The sequence below is a fragment of the Branchiostoma floridae genome, chromosome 4, assembly GCF_000003815.2.
Source record: "Branchiostoma floridae strain S238N-H82 chromosome 4, Bfl_VNyyK, whole genome shotgun sequence".
Lineage (NCBI taxonomy): Eukaryota > Metazoa > Chordata > Leptocardii > Amphioxiformes > Branchiostomatidae > Branchiostoma > Branchiostoma floridae.
This window is the reverse complement of record NC_049982.1, coordinates 24,806,312-24,828,616: the sequence shown is the minus strand read 5'-3', so window position 1 is coordinate 24,828,616 and position 22,305 is coordinate 24,806,312. Positions and strand designations below refer to the sequence as shown.

General features: G+C 39.1%; 1 protein-coding gene and 1 long non-coding RNA gene across 2 annotated transcripts; both read right to left on the bottom strand.

The window, feature by feature from the left end:
- Window positions 1-11,996: 11,996 nt before the first annotated feature.
- On the bottom strand, window positions 11,997-15,091 carry LOC118413422. The gene is made up of 4 exons (XR_004830867.1): window positions 14,966-15,091; window positions 14,527-14,586; window positions 14,236-14,276; window positions 11,997-13,720 (listed from the first exon to the last, which is right to left on the bottom strand). It is a non-coding gene; the product is annotated as an uncharacterized LOC118413422 (long non-coding RNA).
- Window positions 15,092-15,880: 789 nt separating this feature from the next.
- Window positions 15,881-21,759, bottom strand: LOC118413676 (GLIPR1-like protein 1). The gene is made up of 6 exons (XM_035817203.1): window positions 21,417-21,759; window positions 18,223-18,346; window positions 17,481-17,587; window positions 16,785-16,894; window positions 16,099-16,190; window positions 15,881-15,894 (listed from the first exon to the last, which is right to left on the bottom strand). Exons 1-6 carry the CDS (start codon window positions 21,579-21,581, stop codon window positions 15,881-15,883), a joined length of 612 nt encoding a protein of 203 aa, XP_035673096.1. The 5' UTR covers window positions 21,582-21,759.
- Between the last annotated feature and the right edge of the window lie 546 nt (window positions 21,760-22,305).

Below are 22,305 nucleotides of genomic sequence, written 5' to 3'. Positions count from 1 at the left end.
GCGGGGTGCTTGCCTTCGGATTCTTCAATGAGCCTGACTGTGTATCGCTAACGGCAGATTGACTTCTCCCGGAGAGACGAACAAAGTGCCATTCTGCGCTAGTCTGTCATCATCGCCTTCTACGCAAACGCTGGTAAGTACTCATTCTCTTGGTTGTTTTGATATTTTAAAGATAAATTTGCCAGAAAGCGCAGTTTTACCTGCTTGAGTATGCAAGTTAGCGTGCATGTTCATGCATATGTGGTTAGAGCATGTCATTTTTTTGCTATTTGTAAAGGGTGCTTAAAACGTTGTTTTGCTTCAGTTGTACGTGTTCTATTCTATATAAGTACATTTAATATCACTAGTGTTATATTGCGTGTGTCATTCGCGTGATCTCTCTCTGTTGGGATGCATTTTGTAGCTTTTTTTTTTAATTACGTGATTGCAAGTTCATGTTACACGAGAACGTACAGACTGCACCATAACTGTTCCAGTCATCGGTATGTTTACATTCATCTTATTTGATGTGCGATGACGTCATTTCTAGGAATTAAACGTGGAGTTGTTATTGAATTTGTGAAGGTTTGTGGTTGGTCTTCTTCGTTGTCTTGGTTGGTGTATGTGCTGTATGTGTGTACGGTGATAAGTATAATCATGCTTCATTACAGGATTCGTTGGAACTACGCATACCAACAGGAAATGGCAGCCGAGTCGTCGAGGTACATTTTTGCACCCTGATTTCTTCTTTGACCCGAACTGTAATTGACTGCAAATGCACACAAGCTGCAGCAACAGTTTGTACCACCTCTTCAGGATTCGGGATGCCGGTAGTCGATCTCGTCTATTAGTATTTCTGCGGGCCGCTCGTCTGAATAATCTCGCCTCGCTAGTCCCCGTGTAATAAGATATGTGGCTCGGAGCGATGCAGCGCGTTCAGGGCAGATTTGAACATGATCGAATGCCACATGCAGCTCAACCGTCAAATATTCATTGAAGGAATTGTAGTGTGAGGAGATTCTATTGGATGAGCGTGAGTTGCCGACGTACCTTGAATACACTCACAGCAACTGTACAGGGAGAGGGGACTCCTGAACAACTTGTCCGCATACCTGAGGTATGTTCATTTCTTGGAATTCGACGGGAGACAACTTGTATCATGCAGAGAGACTGGTCAAGAACCTCGAGGAGAACCTTACGGCATCTGCATCGCAGAAGGACCACAATTTGCAGACGGAGGACTATGACAAGACGACTAGGACATTATGTACAGTGGTCATCATCGCCATGCTGATATATGCCTTTTTCATCAAAGCGTTGCTATTTTGCAAGCAGCTTCGGAAATATCACTAGCAAAATCACTTTTCTTTCTATAATGTACTTAGTTTTGCTATAGATTTAGCATGGGCATTGCTTTTGTACGAATACTAAGGATCTGCTATTCTACTTTGAACGTTCGTTTGAAGGATGTACTTTCAAGACTAACAAATTCATTCTTAATATGGTATGCTTACTATCTATCATACATGAAAATATAAGAATTTAGGGAGGACTTAGGTTTGCAGGAATGTTAAATAGTTTTAACATGTTTTGAGGGATGCATTTTTCTAAGCAGTTTTGTAACAATCACTAACTAAATCTTTTGGTGTCTAACATGATGTCAGTTTTTTTCAAAGATAATTGCTGAGAATTCACTTTAAATTTTTTTCTGGGGGAATGTGTCATATCCGTCTAACCGTATTGTTATGATAATTATGATATATTGTTCTATTTCATACGGACAATGTGTAAATTTGCTTTCCTCGCCATATTTATTAAACATAAGCTTAAAACTTCTAAACAAAAGCAATGTTCGACACAAAATCTCTAAGGTAAACAGTGTGACATCGAAAACCATTTTGTATCTCGAACAATTCCACTGTTCTACTAGTACTGCGCTATATAATTTATTGCCTAACAATATCATAATTCTTTCAGATAAAATTCTTTGATTTTTTGGTGATACTTGATATGAGATATCTAGCACATAGAATATATATATCATACGACTTTGCAATATGAACTATAGTGAGAAAGTATCTATCAAATATAAAAGAGATGCACAATTTCCTTAACTGTAGCGTATATTCTGATATGGCAATGTATACAGAAAAGCATATAAAACAATACATGTATCTTCAAGTTAAAATCAACAATACAATTTATATAAACTGATTTTGGTGATGCTCCATTACATTTCAGTGTTATATTGAATTTAGACCCACAGTTTCTTGTTTGCAGGTCAGTGTAAAAAGTTCCTATACTTTTATGACTGTATCGTGTTTAGACAAAGTTATGCAAATCAATACAATACAAATACAAGAACTGTACAACTCAGAAGCCGTCACCTTTGACATATTACCCACAGTTCCTTATCCTGCACATGCGCGCTCAGAACGGTGAACGTGTTTATCATAGAAACGCATGTGGTTCTAATTAGCATAACTGTGACATCGTTTCAGAAAATTGCGATGAAAAAAACTGTGCTTTTTTACTGCTTTTTGATAAGACTTGCCTAAAAGGGTGATAGATTTACATAGTTAACTTTTTGTTAAAACGTTTCCGCCGCGTATGAATGTGATTTGCATTTCATAATCTTCGCACAATGAGAAGCAAATATCCTGATAGTTTTAAACGTGACGTGAATAACCATAGTAAATACTCTAATCCAAGAATTTGGGATCTTGAATTCCGGCTGCGTTGTTACTCAGACATTCACCCTGCAATCAAGAGGTTACAGTCGTATTTTTCTCACATCTACTTTTTGTCACGCACTTCATTGTATCTCAAACCTTAAAAGTATACATAAGTGTAGCTCGTCATGTTGAAAACTATATAGCTTTTCCCTCAGGAGTTATGACCCTGTCAATTGACTTATTAAGTTTAAAATGTTGGATGGATTGAGAGTTCTACACCGAGTCCATTATAGCACTCATAGTTAGTGCACCTTGGCACTACTCTACTTAACCCTGCATACCCCCGACATCTCTGATTTTAAGTGCTAGGAGCCGAGGGAGTTATTCATGCACTCCAGCTGTCTACTACGTGAGGGTCTTCTTGGGGGGATCCTGGAAAAGCTTAACGGTAAATATTGAAGTACCGACTTGAGGGTGATTCAGGAAGAATGACAATGACTGACGGTAACGTTACATTGACTACATTGTTACTGCAAGGGGTTTCATTGGATTGTTTCAATGTTTATTTGTTTATTAGTTTATTACACTTCCCATATAAAAATGGTGGGGAGACAGACAAAACAGGTGATACCACCTCTGCAAGTTGTATCCCCGAAACAAAATACACATACAAGTAAATAATAAGAGTCAACGATGGTATATACAGTGATAAGTGTGTACAATGTATTTATTATATTTGTTGGTCTGACAAAACCTGCGCCTGTGAATACCGAGACAATTCACCGATTTCAAGAGATGCGATACTAGTTTGTATGTAGTTTGTCAAAGCAACGATGAAATAAGAATGGCAAGTAACGTGCTACGTAGAATTTAAGTGACCAAGTACTCGTCACGAATAATTCTCTGATAACGCCTGCCATTGAATAAGAGCAAACAGGCTACGATTGATGGTGAACCAAAATAGCTCGCTTTGCAGCATACAGCCCCTCTGTCGTTTGTTTCTAAGATTTCAAACATGTCAAGGGTTTGAACTGATAGCAATTCGTTCTATTCAAAGGTTATCTAAACGGAAACGATCGAGGAAAAACCTTGCAGTGATCTATGACTAATATCATATCTTCCGCATTGAAATAACATTCATACATCGGGAATCAGAATCAAATTTAAAATTAACATTATTTATTGATAAAACTTCGCAGCCTATAAATCAAGCAAGGATTTGCGACAAACCCATAAAAATTCAAAGAATAATCATCCTGAGGTTAAGACCAATCTATATGTATAAGAGTTCATCCCGGGACACTTAACTACTGTAGATGGTTAGCCTAATGGTGAAAAAAAACCTTGTCAGTAACAGTAAGGACTTGCGACGGATCTGCAAGGATTTCCGACGGCCACACTGAAGTCATAAAAAATTCAAGAATAATTACTCTGAAGTTAAGACCAATCTCTTCCTAAGAGTTCACCCCGGGACACTACATTACTGGAGAGAGTTAGTCTTTTTGTAGAAATCTTGTCAGTGTAAGTCATAGTTGCAAAGGAGAAAAATGAGAAATTTCGCTAACGCCCCCCGCACCAATCAACACTTAAAATGTGATCATTCGATCAACCCACCAAAGTTCCAAAATCTAATCTCCAAGTAGATTAACCGATGGCAAAACAGTATATATCAAATGGCCAAACCAATACCCAGCTTGCCAAATTAGCATCTTAAAACTGCTCTTTCAGTCTTAGAACACACACGGCCGTGTGACCGTTAGTCCTCATTAAGGATTCTATACGTTTGCTGTTAGATTATACTGAAGAAATCCCTTCTCTCCTTTTACGGAGGGCTAACCAGTTCAAAGAAGAACTTATTCCTTCCAAGGTTTTTTTTATGACTCACCGATGCGTTCCTGATGCTTCTACGCAGTAAAAGTGATTAACCTCATTATTACTATCAACCAATCGCAGGCGCTCAAGTTTCGAAAAGACCTCAGACTTCATGGAGCTAGGTGATTTATGTAAAGGCATAATCTCTGATATCCCCAAGTCATGAAGATACGTTGGCGGGATGGAGTTAAGGGTTTATACTGCAGCTTTTCTGAATCGTAAAGTCTATTTTGGGTACCAGAGTCCATCGTTACTTCCTAAAGCTAAACACGGAATAGCTATTTGCGTTGAAATGCTTTGCCAGCGCTGTAGTTTATCTTAGAGTACAGTAGGCGTTCTGTGTGTTACAAGCCCTCTCTTTAAGTGGGTATACTCTATGTACCCGTGTGGAAAAAGTACTTTTAAAAAGTAATAATGGGTTAGGATTAATTTCATAGAAAGGGATGCATGACCTTTGTGATGCACGTGGTGTTGGCAAAAAAAAAACTATAAATCTAGTATCGTTTAAAAGGATAGAAAATAAAACGGCCATGTTATATAAAACGGCCATGTTATATTCACGTTTTTATTCTATCCAGGACACCACCTCTTCGGGCTCTTTGACCTGGACAATGTTTATGACCCCAATCGTGCATAGAGGCTGAAATCTTCCATCCAAGTTATTGTATCCTTTCCTTCAATTTGGTTCGGCAGTTCAAGGTGAAGGAAAGAGCTAGAATTGTTTAGATTTAGTATTCTAGCAACGCGTATGTAGCGTTTCGATGCTATCTTCAAGATACAGATAGACTACCCATCATGCCTGTCAACATGGGAACTGAATTGGAACGGACACACAGACAAGTTTAATATTGCCAAAATCTTGTCTCACGACGAGCAGACACACTTATGAAAACTCAGAAGGACGAGTGTGCTTTATTACTTTATGTCGAACTTGGTATGTCTGAAACCTATATGGCATTCGACTTAAACATGGTATCAATAAAAAGTATGTTAAATCCACACTTTGGGTATCCTTTAGAAATGAAAACATAGTCCAAATACGACATCATACCAAACAAAATGTATTAAACAAATCTATACTAGTTTGAATACAGCTTTGGGTACGCTTTATGCCATGTCAAAAAAAATCCGTGGAATGATCTAAACATAATCATGTTAAACATTCTATTATACCGAAAAGAATGTATGAAGGATCCCTACATTTTTGGGCTTGGGCATTGTTCATAACTTAGGATAAACATTATGTTATGCCTAATAAAAATCATGGAAAGATTTTTACGTCAGGCCATGTTGGTTGGATTATATGGACAATATTTTCTGGTAACCCCAAAACCGATGTGAGCGTGTGAATAAAAAGTAAAAAAAAACTTGTCCAAAACTTATCTACATCATGAAATCAAGTGATTAGAATCTTAAGCTCAAACAAATAGCTAAACTAAAAACGTATGCACAATAAATCCTTCATCGTTATGATTTTAGCTTTCTTTGAAATTACCGTTGTCACTCTACGATTACATTAGTAACCTTTATCATATATTTTTTCGGTTTATGGCATAGATCTGTACAATTATATTATTAGCTGCTTTGTACCATTGGCAGTAAATGACTGCATACTATAATAATAACCTACTGTTTTTGTTTTTTTCTGGGTTTAGCGAGTGAGCAACGAAATTCGGACCGAGCGCGGATGTCATCTCTATAATCGATTCAACATGACCGAATCTAACTTTCGGTGTCCATATATCTAAGCATTACGTTAAGCGTGCTATCTCACATTCATACGATTAATGAAGGATCAGTACATTATCTGGACCGGGGCACGTATTTATGACTGATGCTGTCTGAGATGGGACTTATATCTCCCGTTTTATCTGACTCCCTTGCACTACGGTGATACATCATCGTCTAACCGCAGGAGATAACGGTCGCTGCACGCTTCCGTTAACTCCGAGACAGTCAGTCATACAACATGTAGAAGAACTCTATTGCAAGACAATTGTACATGATACAATGTATGGCAAGAACTATTACACAAAGTACAGAATAGAGGTATAGTATAAAGCTTAACAACCTATACCAATAAGGGCTAACACAATTCTTTGATGTGGTATTGCAATGGACGTGGGATTGTCATTAGTTTCGGTATTCTTTCTAATAGCAGAGCAGTCCTTGATGTATTTGCTTTTTTTTGCGTTATGGGAGTTCTGACATCTAAAAATATATACAAATCTGTTTGTAGCATCGACTTTTAAAATTTGTTGTACATGATTCGAGAAATATGGATAATTCATTACGTTTGTGTCACCCCGCGCCAATAACGATCAGTCAGCGGTCCATCAGTTGTCTCTGGTCATCCAAGCAGATAACAGGAAGGTGGCAAGTTCAAAGAGAATGGGTTTCATGAATCATTGACACGGGTATGGGTGCCATAGATCATATGCTGTTGAGACGCAAAGTTGTATCTGATTTCTGTACAACCTTAATTGCTTTTGATGTGTAAGGATACTTTTGAATGCGCTGTAAAATTCAAATAGATATCAATTCCGTGAAATATTAATATTGTTTTAGTACGTAGTTTTTGTATGCACTATGCACAGATTTGGTCAACAGTACAGTGCCTCTGTCACTGTATGGGGAACTTGACCAGCTTATGGAAACCGTTCAACTACAAAAACACAGACAGACAAACAAAAGAAAATGCCTCCCCGTAAATTTGTAGCCTCCTCCATTGACCCCATGACCTGATATGTCAGTAGGCAGGGCTGATCAATGGCTGATTCAACCTACTTTAAACTCCACTTCCTACCGCTGTCTCAACTTTGACCCTTAGACGTGACCCTATGTACCGCGTGAATAACCGTGGACATTCAATCACGTGTCATGAATTTGTATTGTTTGTGACTTTGTGTAGCCTGCTTGTCAAATTTTAAAAATAGTTAATATTTTGTTTGACATATATGTGTGCTGTATGACTCATTGCATATAAATGTGCACTAGCAAAAACTTTGATACCAACATAGTCTTTTGCCTATCTCTCTGAGCTCTTGCGGTAAAACCCTGATCAGCTTCAGCTTTACTGAAGCTTGCAGTGACCGATAGTTCCACTGGCGGCGAGTCGACAGGCTTTCTGCGGCTGCATTAGCCTCTGGTGAAGGGTGATTAGTCAGTTCTGGCCTTCTAGCCATGGGCCTCACTAAGAAAAACGGTGCATATTTCAAATTTTAGGCCGTACTTATAACGTATAGAGCCTTTTTCAAATGTCAACCAAAATTCAAATCAATGATCATCATTTTCCAAGCAACACCCAGTAACATTAGGAAAGAGAGAATGAAAACATGGACAATTGAGCCGCAACCCGAGGTGTGTGGGTCAACTTGCTCTGCTGAAAGCCAGACATCGACTAGATGAAATACGAAGAAAATTTATCAAATATTTTGACCGTGTCGTCAAAGATTTCATGGCATGAAATCTTTGACGACACACACGGTTCTGACCACAATCTTCAATTATTTTACCATTTCCCTCTGTTTTTCAAAAGGACGTTGACTGGAAAGTAGTGACTACAATGATTTAGAATACGACAGATAATGACAAAAGACTTCCTATTATATAACTTTGAGCTGTGCAATTTATTGCATTGGCTCATAACGTATTGACACCTCTGATACCTAACTTTATCCTAAAACCGACCTCCCGTACAACGCTCCCGTAGGATGTTATTCAAGGTAGTACGTGGAAAACCTTGCATCCTGACAATTTGCCAGTGTCAGAAGTGTTTTCCCGTAGCTTAACATCTTGCCCTTTCCTGGAACGGAAAACGTTTTTTTTTTTTTCAGGGGCAACGTTGGGGTCTATGGATTGATCATATGCCTTGTAAAACCGCTCTGCTCGTAATGGCTTGGGGCATGGAAGTCAAGTCGGTACATTTGGGGGCGTGGGGTAATGTCGTGCACGTCCACTGGGGATCCGGATGGAATAATTCATTACGTTATCATGGAAGCTAATATCATATCATATAGTGCAAAGCTACACTTTCTAACAACACAAAAGTACACACGGTTCAAATTTTCAACAACCACTGTCACTTTTTCAGGATCAATACCGATGATCAATCACTTCAGAACGTAAACTCCCGATAGTTACGGACACGTGATTTTATTAACACGTGATCTTGCGGATTCGTGTTGTCAGCAATTGGGCAAACGTGCCAGGAAGTTTATAACGCCCACCGTCTCTGTTTAGTTTTGCATTCATCGCGTTGTATTCATATTTCTTATCATACTATATTATACAAACACGTGTCAAGCTACATTTCTAAACATCACTTAGAGGCGAGAAGAAGCCGAACAAATGTGATTATTTTAGAATCCATGTTTAGATTAGTGTTAGAAGTCATCTCGATGTCACAATGTGTAATGTAACTTGAATACGACCCTTGCATCCTTTTTCTATATGCCTGTATTTAGCCCGATAGGGCATGAATGTACAATAAAGACTATCTTCATTTTCATAAGGAGATCCATCTCGAAAAAGAAAAGAATGAAGAAACATTAAGTTTTGTTCATGCATATGCGTTTCTTTGGGTAAATTCAAAATAATAAAATCTGAACAATATGTTCTATCCCTTCTTTTTCCTTGACCTGACCCAAAAATAATGATTTCTAGATTTGTGACTAAAGCTTTTTATCGAGGTATATTTTTGTTGTGTTTGACAGTATAACTGACTTATGTTACATGCTTCTTGTAAATCTGTTTGGTAAGAGCAACCTTGCCTACATAGTTAGTATTCTAAGATATTCTAAGATGTAACATTTTGTAATACATTGACGCACCTAAATATATCCATAGTCAATTTCTACTTTTCATATCTCCTTCAACGGCTTTTAAGCCCATCATTTTCCGAGACTCGACTAGACAAGTTACTTAGAAAATAAAAAGGTTAAGCTGAACAGGAGATACGTTGCCAGTAGAGTTTGGCCACCACGGGCTTTCATATGAGAAATGTTACTCCGACGGTTGGCTCACACCCACGGCCAATTTTCACCCTGTATTTTCACCAAATTCTACTTAGACTTAGAATTCTACTATCCATACAAAAATTACGGTTCTTAGCGGCCAAGACGCAGATGTCTACTCACTCACTGGCGCACCAAATCCGTGGATGTTTTAGGCACATTTTAGAGAATAAAGGTGGTGGGCGTCACTTCGCCGTCAGGGAAAGTGGTACAAAGTGCTTTTCTCAAGGGCACAACGTCGACACATGGCGAATATTGAACCGAGACCAATTGGTTCTGGATTCTGGGTCCACCGATTTAGCCGGTCTTTGTGCATCGGGTTCAGCACCAAGGCCAGGTTTGTGTGTGTAGATGGTGTTCAGTACCAGGGACAGGTGTGTGTGCGTGTGTGTGTGTGTGTGTGTGTGTGTGGATGGTGTTCAGCACCAGGGACAGGTTTGTGTGTGGATGGATGGTGTTCAGCACCAGGGACAGGTTTGTGTGTGTGTGTATGGATGGTGTTCAGCACCAGGGACAGGTTTATGTGTGTGTGGATGGTGTTCAGCACCAGGGACAGGTTTATGTGTGTGTGGATGGTGTTCAGCACCAGGGACAGGTTTGTGTGTGTATGGATGGATGGTGTTCAGCACCAGGGACAGGTTGTCTCATAATACAGTATTTGTTCGCGACCCCCTTCCCCCAAATAGTTCAGGTATAAAGTAGAGCCTCGCCGTAGCTATTCTTCCGTGCACAACAGCGATTTGGAAACTGTGGTGAATGGTAGAGTATTACATCGGTGTTGGTACTGTATAAGCTGGATTACGTTGCTTCTTCGGACGGTGGGATTTTGCGCCTTGATACTGTTACTTTCCGTGCGTCGTCTGCAGTTCCATGACCTCCGCCGGGGATCAAATCAAAGTGGCTTTTATAAAAAAAACAATATGGTCATTTTCAGGTATTTTGTAGTTTGCAGGTTGTACCATGCACTTCAACACATTAAATTCTTGTAACTTGTTTCTGCACCCTGCTATGATTTTCTAGGCGTCGAATCTCCTCACTTTGGGGTCTTAAACCACGTTAACCATCCCCATAGGCGAAAAACTGTGTACTGAGACTCTAAGCCAGTTCGACTTACCATGTGATCCTAAAAAAGGCCTGGTGGAGGTTATCCACTTCCAAAAAATGTCACTGTTTTGATTGATAATCACACAACACACAGACAGTCCTGATTAAAGAAAGACTAACTCCTGGCGTCACCGTGATCCTCTCGAGCTTAGTTAAACTCTCTACCGTGCACAGCGTGCGTTACGTTATAGCCCTAGGGTACTGACATAACGTGTGTACCTCTATTTTGCCTGTCCAAGATAATGCATCATTGTGTTGTTTTGTGGCCAACTTGACAGGCAGCTTAAGGTGCACTCTCACCGGACGTGGGGCACGCTTGCGGCATAGCGGGGTTCGGAAGATACTCAACGAATTTCAGAGATAAAGAACGAAATTTTCTTACTTGTTGTGTATTCAGTCGTCTTCTATGTCATACTCTTACGTATATCTGAATTATAAAAAAATCGGAGAAAATAACAAAGTAGTGACGCAGTGAACGAACGCCGCAAGCGTGCCCCACGTCCGGTGAGAGTGCACCTTTCCCAAAAACAATAAAGCTATTTTGGGGAAGAAAACCTATAACTAATATCACACATCCAGTCTGGAGTTTGGCTTTGTTATTTTACTCAATGTAGACATAGGCGTACCAGATTTACCTATTTTAGCGTGAATCTTTTGAATTAGTGAAATTGGTATACTTTTCACAGTTTTACTCTGTAAATGATCCATCAGACACGAAGCCAACTTTGACGATAATACTGAATTGGCGTGCAGAATGTGTGCTACCTCCACCTACTCAAAAAACGACGGCTAGATTATACATTATTCTACCGGTGTTTAATACTGAAAGGTGTTGGCTGCGACGTGGGAGACAAGTTTCTGCAGCCCGCCTGAGCAATGCGTTCTGAATCATTCCGGATTTCAGCAGCTCTACGTCAAGGGCAAATGAGTCAATCGTGTACGCCGCACTCTCTGTCACATTCCGCCTTCTTCCTTCAATATTCTAAAGCAATTTTCTCGTAATTCACCCCCTTTGTACTGGGCGGCAACCGATGGGTGACAAAAACTCAAATGGATTTCTTTTGACAGAGCGTTTTGTGTGTTATGTTGTGTTTTATAGCAAACTTTTATGTCATGAATCATTTTCAATGCTATGATTCAAGTCGTAAGTAATGCTGCAATTCTAAGCTGGTTACTTAGCAGTGTCTATATATCAAGTGGATGGGTATACGTATTTCAAACGCACACACAAAATCACACACACATACACACATACACACACACACACACACACACACAAAGAAGAAGAAGAAGAAGAAGAAGAAGAAGAAGAAGAAGAAGAAGAAGAAGAACATAATACGTCTACGAAGTTGGTTTCCAGAATTTAATAATAAGGAAAACATTTTTCATGTATCTGTTTCCCCCTTTCTTGCAACAATATACACAGCTATAATTCCATCCATGCACTTGTCGTATTCTATACATATATCTATATATTAAGTACACATACAAAACAAATCTAGTAAAATAATAGAATCCTGAAATATATAGATATTAGATCTGTCATTGCTTGAATATATTTCATAGTTCCTATGTTTTCTCGCATGTCCTACTCTAAGATAATTTTGACGTCATTCTGGTAGTAAGATCTATTCCCTCGCGTATCAATATGTATTCCATGTTCCTAGTTACATTGGCCATGTCCACACCCTTTACGTGTAGCTTGCAGATTGTCCATTTTTTCCTTGTATAAGGGGTTGATATTTCTTTACCCTATCGTCATCTTAGCTGTATTTATCGTCATCTTCCCTGTATAATCCCCCTCTCTATATACGGACTACAATTTTTTATTAAATGCTCCGGACCATTTCTTACATTTTGCTTGAATACTTCTGTGGTATGAAATATGAGGTTAGTATAATAAAAACTTCGATGCTAGGTTTTATACATGTCCAGATTGTCATCCGTACGGTCGCATCAACATTGCCTTGTGACAAGGGGTTCAGGCAGCGTTTTCACTAAAATATGGTAAAACATTACCATTATGACGCTTATCCTCACCCGACTAGCGAAACGGACATGAGACTATCGGCCACGTACACCATAAAGATGTAATTAATTTTCCGTCATGAAGCAACATTTGCTGCTTATCACCGTCGCCAAATGTATGACATGTAGCATATTCTTTGAGCTAATCCGTGGTCTTCTCTATGGCATAAAAGAATCAACCATAGGGAGCAGTTTCCGTTTGTTGTTTAGGCCTATAGGTAGGTAGGTATAAGTCACATTTCCAAACCGGGGCCCGGTAGGGCAGCTTTTGGGAACGTAAAGTATGATACAAAATGCACCAAACTACACAAGGCGTATTACTAAAGAGAATAGTCGTGGGCCTTATCTTTGTATATTCTATCGTATACATTTCTATTTTTTGTTTTTGTTTCCACAAACAGTCCGGCCGGGCCCCGGTTCGGAAATGTGGCATTAGCCTTAAGGGCACCACACACACACGACTACGGTTTGAAAACACTGCCTGACAACCACGTGTCTACACGCACTTAAGACACATAAAATACAACATGGTGTATTCCGTATCACCCGAGGTACTAGCCTGAACGCAGGTAGGAATATAGGCCAGACTCAGTGAGAGCTACGGGCTGCTACAATGGTGATGCGAAATACACCGTGTTGTATTTCATAAATGCCATATACCCACCACGGAAAAAATACCGTTTCAACATGAGATGTGTCAGAAGTTGAGAAAATTTGGTTGTCTCGATTCGAAGATTCTAATCCGGTTTTCGAGTTTTCGACATCGGTGCACACGGAGCGCGTTCGAATTATTCTGCAATACGACAGTGTAGCATATATATATAGACCGTTCCGGAACACTCATATTAAATAGTATTCCGGCCCAGGTATACGTATGATAGAAAATATATATGTAGGAAATATCAGACATCATTACATGAGTTTTCTGCAATGTTTGCACTTCTGACAATGCCTGCATTGCCGACAAGACCGACCGTTTTCCCGCCCACTGCGTCGGCAGCGTTTGCACACGTGACGTCCTCTGGCCAATTTACACTTCTTGCAGAACTGAAGAAAAGATAATTATGCTGATTTTATTACGTTAAAACAAACAAACAAACAAAACAAAACAAAACAGAACTGATTACTCTGAATGTTTATTAAGTTGCAGGATTGTTCGTTAAAAGTCTAAGGTGCGAACGAAAAGGAAAATCATTATGTTATTGTGAAACAGTTTAGAGACAATTTACTTGGCCGACTTTTCTCTCTGTAACTCCTCATTTTCTTTTCTCATGGCCTGTTAAGTTAATGTGCACTTCTATCCCTTACCGCATGATGGCGTAACAGCAAAATTACGGTACCAATGGTGATTATAGTTTCGAATCGAGAAGCGTGTAGCGTAGCAAGAACATGTCTCAAGGCTATTACTTACCAACCTAACGAAAATATTTACGGATATAAAAAAAAAAGCATAATCAAAATTAACAAATCATTTTCTCTCAGTTGTCATACCAGTATGCCGCTCAGACAATAGAAATATTTTGGCAATGCTGTGTGAGGTCAAACTTTAAGTTTGATGTTACCTTTCTTCTCGTCTTCTTGGAACACACCACATCCTTGAAATCTGTGACAGAGATTAAATATATAGCAGGAAGTTATGACCAGGAAGTGAAATAACCTGACACATTCTGGGACCTTTGACCTAATTTCCCAAAGGTGCTACATATGGACATTCAAATTGGACCCGTCAGATTGCAGTTACAGTATATTTTCCCCTCACTTCCTGCTACTCTATTGTATACTCAAATTGCTACAGACACACACGCAAAAAAAAACAGATAAACAAACAGATAGACAAACAGATGGTACCTTACCTTCTATTACTGGAGTAGGTTTGTTATTGTCGAACTCAGGCTGGTCCATAACTAATGGTTCTGATTTAAGGAACACAGAAAGAAATTTATTAATATTGTCAGGGTATAAAGTAACTACTGAATGGTTTGATTCTAAGTAAGGTTAAGGTTTTGTAATTATTGCAACAATCAAATTTATGCCTGTGCGTCTTGAATACGCAAACCATTATGACTAAAAATTAGAACATACTGCAAGACGCTCCAAATCTTTTCGCATATTCATCAACAGTGAAAATGCCATCAAGGCGTACATAGAGAAAACTCTTCCTAACCAATACATCTATTTGTTTTTTGCGGGACCAGTCTAGTACATCAATGGAATTAGATAGACCTTACTAGAGATTTTACCAGTAAGCTAGTTCATATGTTATATGGTAAGTGTGGTTTTAATGAACACTACCTCCATTGAATGCCTCAAGATCTAGAATGCTTGAAGCCACCACGGCAGTCTTAACGTCCTCTGCCTTCCGTGGCCGGTTGGGGTTACCTGTTACACAGCGGTGAAATAAACTTGCATTTGAACAATACGTTGATGAAGGTAAGATAAACAAACACACAAAGCAAAGCCAATCACTGGCGAATGATAGCGAATGCTAAGTGGCTTGAACATCATTTTTATAACGGACTTGGGTGTCCTATCCATAACTTAAAGTTGGACAGTTCAAAAACAAGGTTCAACCAAAAAAAGTCAAACATCATTGAGTATTGACACTAAAACCACAACGACACATTGCTTAAATTTACAAACGCAAGCAAATTACTTCTATAGCGGCACAACAGCCAAAAATTCTACCCCTATATTTGTCCAAAAACCTTAGACTGTCAGCTATGTCATTCAGCTAAGTCTCTTTTAAATTTTTCTATAAAGCAATACTAATAATCAAGCCAAAGTGCAAAGAGTTCGGTTGCCGTCGAGGTAAAAACAGCATTAGTGAGTGTAAAGTTTGGCATCCCCGGTCGCATTGTCTAACGTGAATTACTACATCCGTCCTGTCACCCAGAAAATACGCCCGTTTGAAATTTCAAGATAAGCTTATCAGAACGGAAAGCTTATCAGAGAAAACGTCCTTTGTTAGTGGAGACCAACTAGATATTAGTGGGAGTCGACAAACCGAGACACAGACGTCTCGGCACCAGAAGACTGATATCAAAGAACTATTAAGAACATGTCCGTGATAATCCAGTCTGATGCATGGTAAGGTCAGATTATAAAGCTCTAAAAGCTCTTAGTATACATCGTTTTTGATCAATCAACTCATAATGTTTGACAAATGATCTTCAACACTTGCGATTGAAAGATTTTAGAGCGGTCATCTCAAGTGTTTTTTTCTTCAGGAAAACATATGACACATTGTTTACGTGATTAGTCGAGTGACTTGATCAACCGGGTCAAGAATTACTCCATGGAAGATATGTGTACTGGTCAAACATTTGATGATTCAGTTTTCTTATGTTAGAAAGTCGCCAACTTATTTTGAATTATTTTTACAATGATTGTATTAATTATGATTAAGAAAATGATATCACACTCACCGCATAAGCTGTCATAACACGTGTCGTTGCCGTCATGACACTGACTACACGGTTTGCCTGCGGTGTAGGGTTTCTGGTAGGCTATGTTTCCACTGATGGGAAAGAGCGACAGGTCCACTTTATGAACATTAGATGACAATATCAAATAACAAATATACAGCACAACCGGATTGGGGGCGATATCAACTTTTGATAACCTTTGACCCTTTGAATATGTCATGACGCCACACATGCATAGAATTTCTCTCTGTCCAGAGCTAGCAAATTGATAGCTGAAAGGAACTCAGAGCGATTCAGTAAAAGCTTTTTGTGGTGGGTCATTTTTTTTTTTTTGTAGTGAGAGAATAGTTCAATTTCTCTGTAATACATATACAGTATAACAATTACTGTTGGTGTTTATTTTCATCAATAAGCTTCGTGAAAAAGTTTAGAATAGATAGAAAGAATGGAATTTCATACAAAACCAGCACAACAGAAAATACTGTAACAATTCATGCAATTTGCGAAATGGTAATTTCTATCTTTATCCATTATTAACTCGAATCATCTTATGATATTAAATACACAAAAAAACTGTTTGAAGTGGTAATACTATAGCCATGTTGTTATCAACACTCAATGGTATGCAACATTAATATATTGAAAACATTTCTGCACTTATTGTTAAAATAAGTATTGGAGGTTACCTTGGAGAGTAATCACACACGACTACGTAACTGTTGCGCCATCCCAGACCCTGCAGGATGTCACACTTTTTCACGCCACATCCGATCTCGCGAGACTTGGCCCAGACTAACTGTAACGGAAGTGACGTCAAAAATTGAAAATGGCATCTATCTACCGACTGTCATGACCACATTGACCACATACACTTTGTTAACACCAAAAGCGTTGGCTTTATAAAATAACTCGTCTTTGTGAAGCATAAATTCAGCCACTTTTGCGAATATATTGATCAATGCAAGGAAATCACATGATCCAAATATATGCAAATTAAATCGCAAAAACGTAGACCAGAAAATGATTGCAACTGTCCCCTAAATTACAGCATTGTAAGACGCACACATTGGCATGTCAGCGCATTAACTATACATTTTGAAATTAATTGCAATCAAAACTAACTGTATTTACCTAGAAATCGATATATACAATAAACATTATTCTAACGGTAATAGCTATCAAAACATGATATTTTTGTTATGAGTGTGCCCGTCATCCCAAACAAGTAAAAGCGCTCAAAGGGCACGGCCTATGACCTCAATATCTTGCTCAGCATGTTGGAACAGCTGTTAACGTATTTAGATAACGTGTAGCTAAATCTACTATACCGTTTGTTTGAAATGTTGTAACACGTCTCAATGTAAATAAATCCAAGTCCCCACCTGTGTATAGTGTCCACACTTCTTATCGGAGCAAGAGTCGTTAGTGTAGGAGTATTTTTGCCCCTCTTCGAACCATCGCTTTGTTTCTTCACCCGCTCTGTACTTTTCTGGTTGCAAAACATATCACACAATTGACGGTTATAGCTAAATTATATAATAACACAAAAAAGTTCATTCAACTGAGATATTTACGAACTGCAAGGAGTAGGGGTGGGTACAGGTACAAAACCGGATTTTGGACCAATTAGAAAATGAACAGATTATGTTGTCAGGCGTTTACACCTTTTGGGGCCAGAGGTCCAAGAAAATGTCAAGAACGAAGTAAAGAAGAGTTTTGATAGTCATTTTCACCAAGTTTATACAGTCAAAAATCTTGATCTAAGTTAGAAGATGTCGTTAGTGTTGTTAACATCATTCTCCGTATCTGTACCGTACCTGTACCTGTATTTTCTGCACCTGTACCCACCCCTAGCAAGGAGATATTGATGTCTTTAGTTTAGAAACCAATTCATCATTCGGTTAAACAGTACTAACCTGCAATTCACGTTATAGTTGCAAGATACCGCTTCTGTACTAAGGCCAATATGACGCCTGACTTACTTTGAAAAGTACCATTCAAAAGATGTTTCTAATTTCAAAGCTTACAAACAAAGTTCAACGGTGCTACATACATATAGCTAGACGATACACTAACCGACAGATAGGCATTTGAAAAATGTCAATCAAAGAATTCTTTTCTTACCTAGCGTAAAATAGATGTTTTCTCCGACGGATGCTTTGAATAGTTTCTCCCGCTGTATGTTGTGTGTGTACACGCATTGGTCTGCCCAGTCTTGCGCTATAGCCGCCAACTTTTCATTCCAGACCTGATAAACAAAACAACATTATAGGTTTTCTGTTTCAGATTTTGATACTTACAGTTGATATAATTTGATACAATATGAGTTATTGTAGCGATGTAAAAGTATACAGTTTGATAAATCTATGTGGCAATGTTTCATACTTGTTCTGAAATAGATTCAAAAAGCTTCTATCTGACAAGAAAGGACTTAATCGCTACTTTAAAATTGTCTTAGATCTGAAGTAAAAACGACACTGTAAGCTTCTTGGTAGACGGATTGCTAACAGTTCAAGTAAAAGTCGCAAGATGTCCCTTCTACCAGCTACAAACATGTCATAGTTTCGGGTGAAGTTCAAATCCACGATAACATGTTTTTCAATCATCTGTCGCAGTGGGGGACATTTCATAGGACAGCGGGGGACAGATAATGGGCTGATACACCGGGGACAAGATTGGCAAGGTCGCCAATTGGCGCCAAAGGTTCCCGCGACCTTCATGGCACGCTTCCCAACCACAAAGGACCATTCTATTCAACCATAGGGGAGTCTATGAATACGAAAAACCATAGTTAGACGAGCACATTTTGAACATCACGTTTAATGTTCCTTTTGGAGAATTGAGTGTGGTTGCGTGTATTTCTCTTTGCTTAGAATTAAAATTCAGTCAAAACTATGACAGTTTTGTGTGTTAGATGATAAAGAAAGTCTAAAATAATATTTATATTTAATACTAATAATTGAAGTGTTTTCTGTGATAAAATCGTTGTAGAATTGCTTTACAACAGCTTTTCATTTTTTTTCTGCAACAGAAAAGGTGATTTAAGAGACCAAGCAATACCTTAGTCCCCTTGATGTTGACACACTGCACAAAGTTCACTTGAAGAGAAACGTTAACGATACCGGCGTCTAGCGGTGTATTTTGGGTTTTAACTGTATTCATTGGATTACTTTGACCTAATTGGAGAAAAAAGAAAGAATAAAAAAAGAAGAGAATCCTCCCTACCGACCATGTTTTTTTTTCTCGACTCTAATTGTAAACACATATTCATTTTTCATTGGACTTATTTGTATGTTAAGTTTCTATGCCTCGCATTTCATTCCTTTCGAGATGATGCTACAAGGCCTAAAGTACAGTCTTGTGAACAAGTTATCAGCCAATAACCATTGTTGTGATCCAGATTCCTGATCAAATAAGGGTCAGCTTTTTTAACGAAAACGAGACGACAATGTAATGAGGTTGGAAAACGCTCATTATATTTTCTCTCACTCTCTGACTCTTTTTGGCAGAAATCCAAAATTTGAGTGACGGCCCCATTGTTGGTTTATTCCCTGATCATTTAGTCATAAAATCCAATTATTAGCTTGCCGATTACCTGCAAAGGATAGAGAAATAAACATTAAAGGTGATGCAATACGTATTTTATTTTACTTGATTTATTTGCCTATAGAAACATACGGATTGGGCTACCCAACTTTATCAAAGACCTTTCAACTCTGGTAATAGTAAGGCTTACTTCACACTTCCAAATCTGTTCGTAAAAACGAACAATAGAAATGTATACGTAAAGATATACACAAATAATGCCCATGGCTATACTCTTTACGTCTTGTGTAGTTTGGCGGCTTTCATGTCATAATTTTCGTTCCCGAAAGCTGCCACGTCGCTGGCCCCGGTTTAGAAATGTGACGTTGGCCTAAAGCTCCCATCCCACTAAACCGGGCGATCGCATTGCTACTCGTTGCAACTTGATATGTGATTATGTAACCCTTGTTTTTGGAATGGAAATATCATGAACAATTTAAAGTATGGGTCGTAATACAACACTCTGTCAAATTGCTCGGTCGCAACGCAATCGCACCATGATCACCGTCCTAGTACAATAGGGGTGTAACTGAACAATATACAATGTGTACTATAAACATCAACTGAAAGTAATAACTGTGGGAATCTTAAACTTGGCGTATCGCCTTTATGGAGAAAGAATGTTTCACCATAGCCATAACCACCCTCTACCCATGTCCCAACAGTGCATGCAGCGCAGGTCCATGAGTAGAATGGGGGTGCAACTCTGAACATTACAACATGCGTAATTCAAATCCCAACTGAAAACAACGGTGGGAATTTCAAATTTGGCGCAGAGCCTTCGTCAAAAGGTTGTTTGCAATAAACCCCAACCCCCTCTATCCCAACAGTGCAGTAGTCCGTGTAAAAGCATGGAATGTCGCCCTGAGATTTTGGGTCACGGCAGTTTGGCTGAGTGCCATGACGCTTACTTGACTACATGTCACCTTGTGTGTTCAAGCGAGCGAGACAAACACAGAGGTCGGCCAGATGTGAATAGGACTGTTGTCCTCAATTTTGGAACCCCCTCTTCTGAAGTGTGATAAGTTATGCACGTGGCGCCTCAAGAGTGTTGGCAATATATAGAACTTACGGATTTTGTGCCAAGACACAGCGTGTGGACAACTTAAGACATGGTCTTTTAACATTTACACAGCTGCAAGACATTCATACACCACGCACCGTATCTATGTCCTGTATGTCTCCGCTACATTTAACGTTGGATAAGGTGTCCTTAGCTTGAAGGAGACTTGCTGACATTTGAAACACTCTTTCTTTCACAAAAACAAGTGTAATTTTTCTAGAAAGGTCGACAAGTCGAAAGGGTTTCAAGATCTCTTGACAATGTTATGTCACAACGAAATTTGACAGCAGTATACCACTATCTGAGATTTCCTTTTCCCTTACAGATTTAGTCAACTTAAGTCAAACCAAACAGCTTAAAAGCTAATAACGTCTCTGGTCACTCATACGAAAGTGTGTCAACGTAAACAAGATTATGGCTAGGCTGAAAATAGATTGAAAAGCTATTGTTTACACTCTGTCAGAATAGAATTAGGACGTAACGAAATTTTAACAGACGTTTAGGACGGTTGCAGATTCTAAAACATAACACACTAACTCAGTTATGCAGAAGAAAAAGTTACGACTACTATTCAACCATGTAGCACTCAGAGTATCACCAAGAGCACTTTCCATTATACAAATTAGGTACACAAGAGTGGGGTCATTAAGGTACTTGAGTTCAGACGTACCATGTACACCATGTCTGAGGCAGTCGGCTGTACACTCTTCCTCAGCTCGTTGTGTTCGTACAAAATCGCCTCGATCTCCGACGTTTTCAGCACCGAATCGGACGCCATGTTTCCTCTCAGGTGGCACACCGCACCCGCAAGTAGTATAATCCAAAGTCTCCACATAGTCTTTTCACCTGGCGGCGCGGCGAATATCAATAAATAGCCAGGCCAAGGGTCTTATTTTTATTTTTACCTGTACGTGTGACTCTTCCTAGGGGCTTACCAGCAACCGTGCGGGCCAGCGAAGGTAGTAGTAGTAGGTGCTTAGCAAATAAAGTGACGCTCTGTTTGCGGTTTGCTGTGTGGGTGTATACATGTGGGCGGAGTTAGTGTATAGAGCGGATACCACTATTGTTTGTGGCAGACTCCGAGGAAGGGCGAACATTTCCGTTACTAAGTTATGTGTCTATGTCGTCAGCGTATAAGTGTTACGCATGTTTAGTCTGTATGTGTTGAAGGGTACTTAAGTTATCCCCGGAGACATTTAACGTACTTCAATAATGTCTGGTAAATATTTTAGAAACGTCAAGGAGGTGAGGGAGACTTGTCCTGACGTGGCTATTCTGCCATGGGTCATGTCAGTTTTTAAGTGAGGGGATATTTGTCATGACTAGTCTTTTGGAGGCCCGGTCTGTGTAACTATACATTTGATGTAGTTGCATGATGCGAAGCGCTGCCTAGCGGGAGACAAATTTATGACACCTCTCCCTCTCTCTCTCCCTCTCCCTCCCCCCCCTCTCTCTCTCTCTCTCTCTCTCTCCCTCAGCAATGTTTATAATGTTCTTTCCTAGCAATAAGAATAATGATTCTAATAGTAATGAAATAGCTTTTGGTTTTAATATAGAAA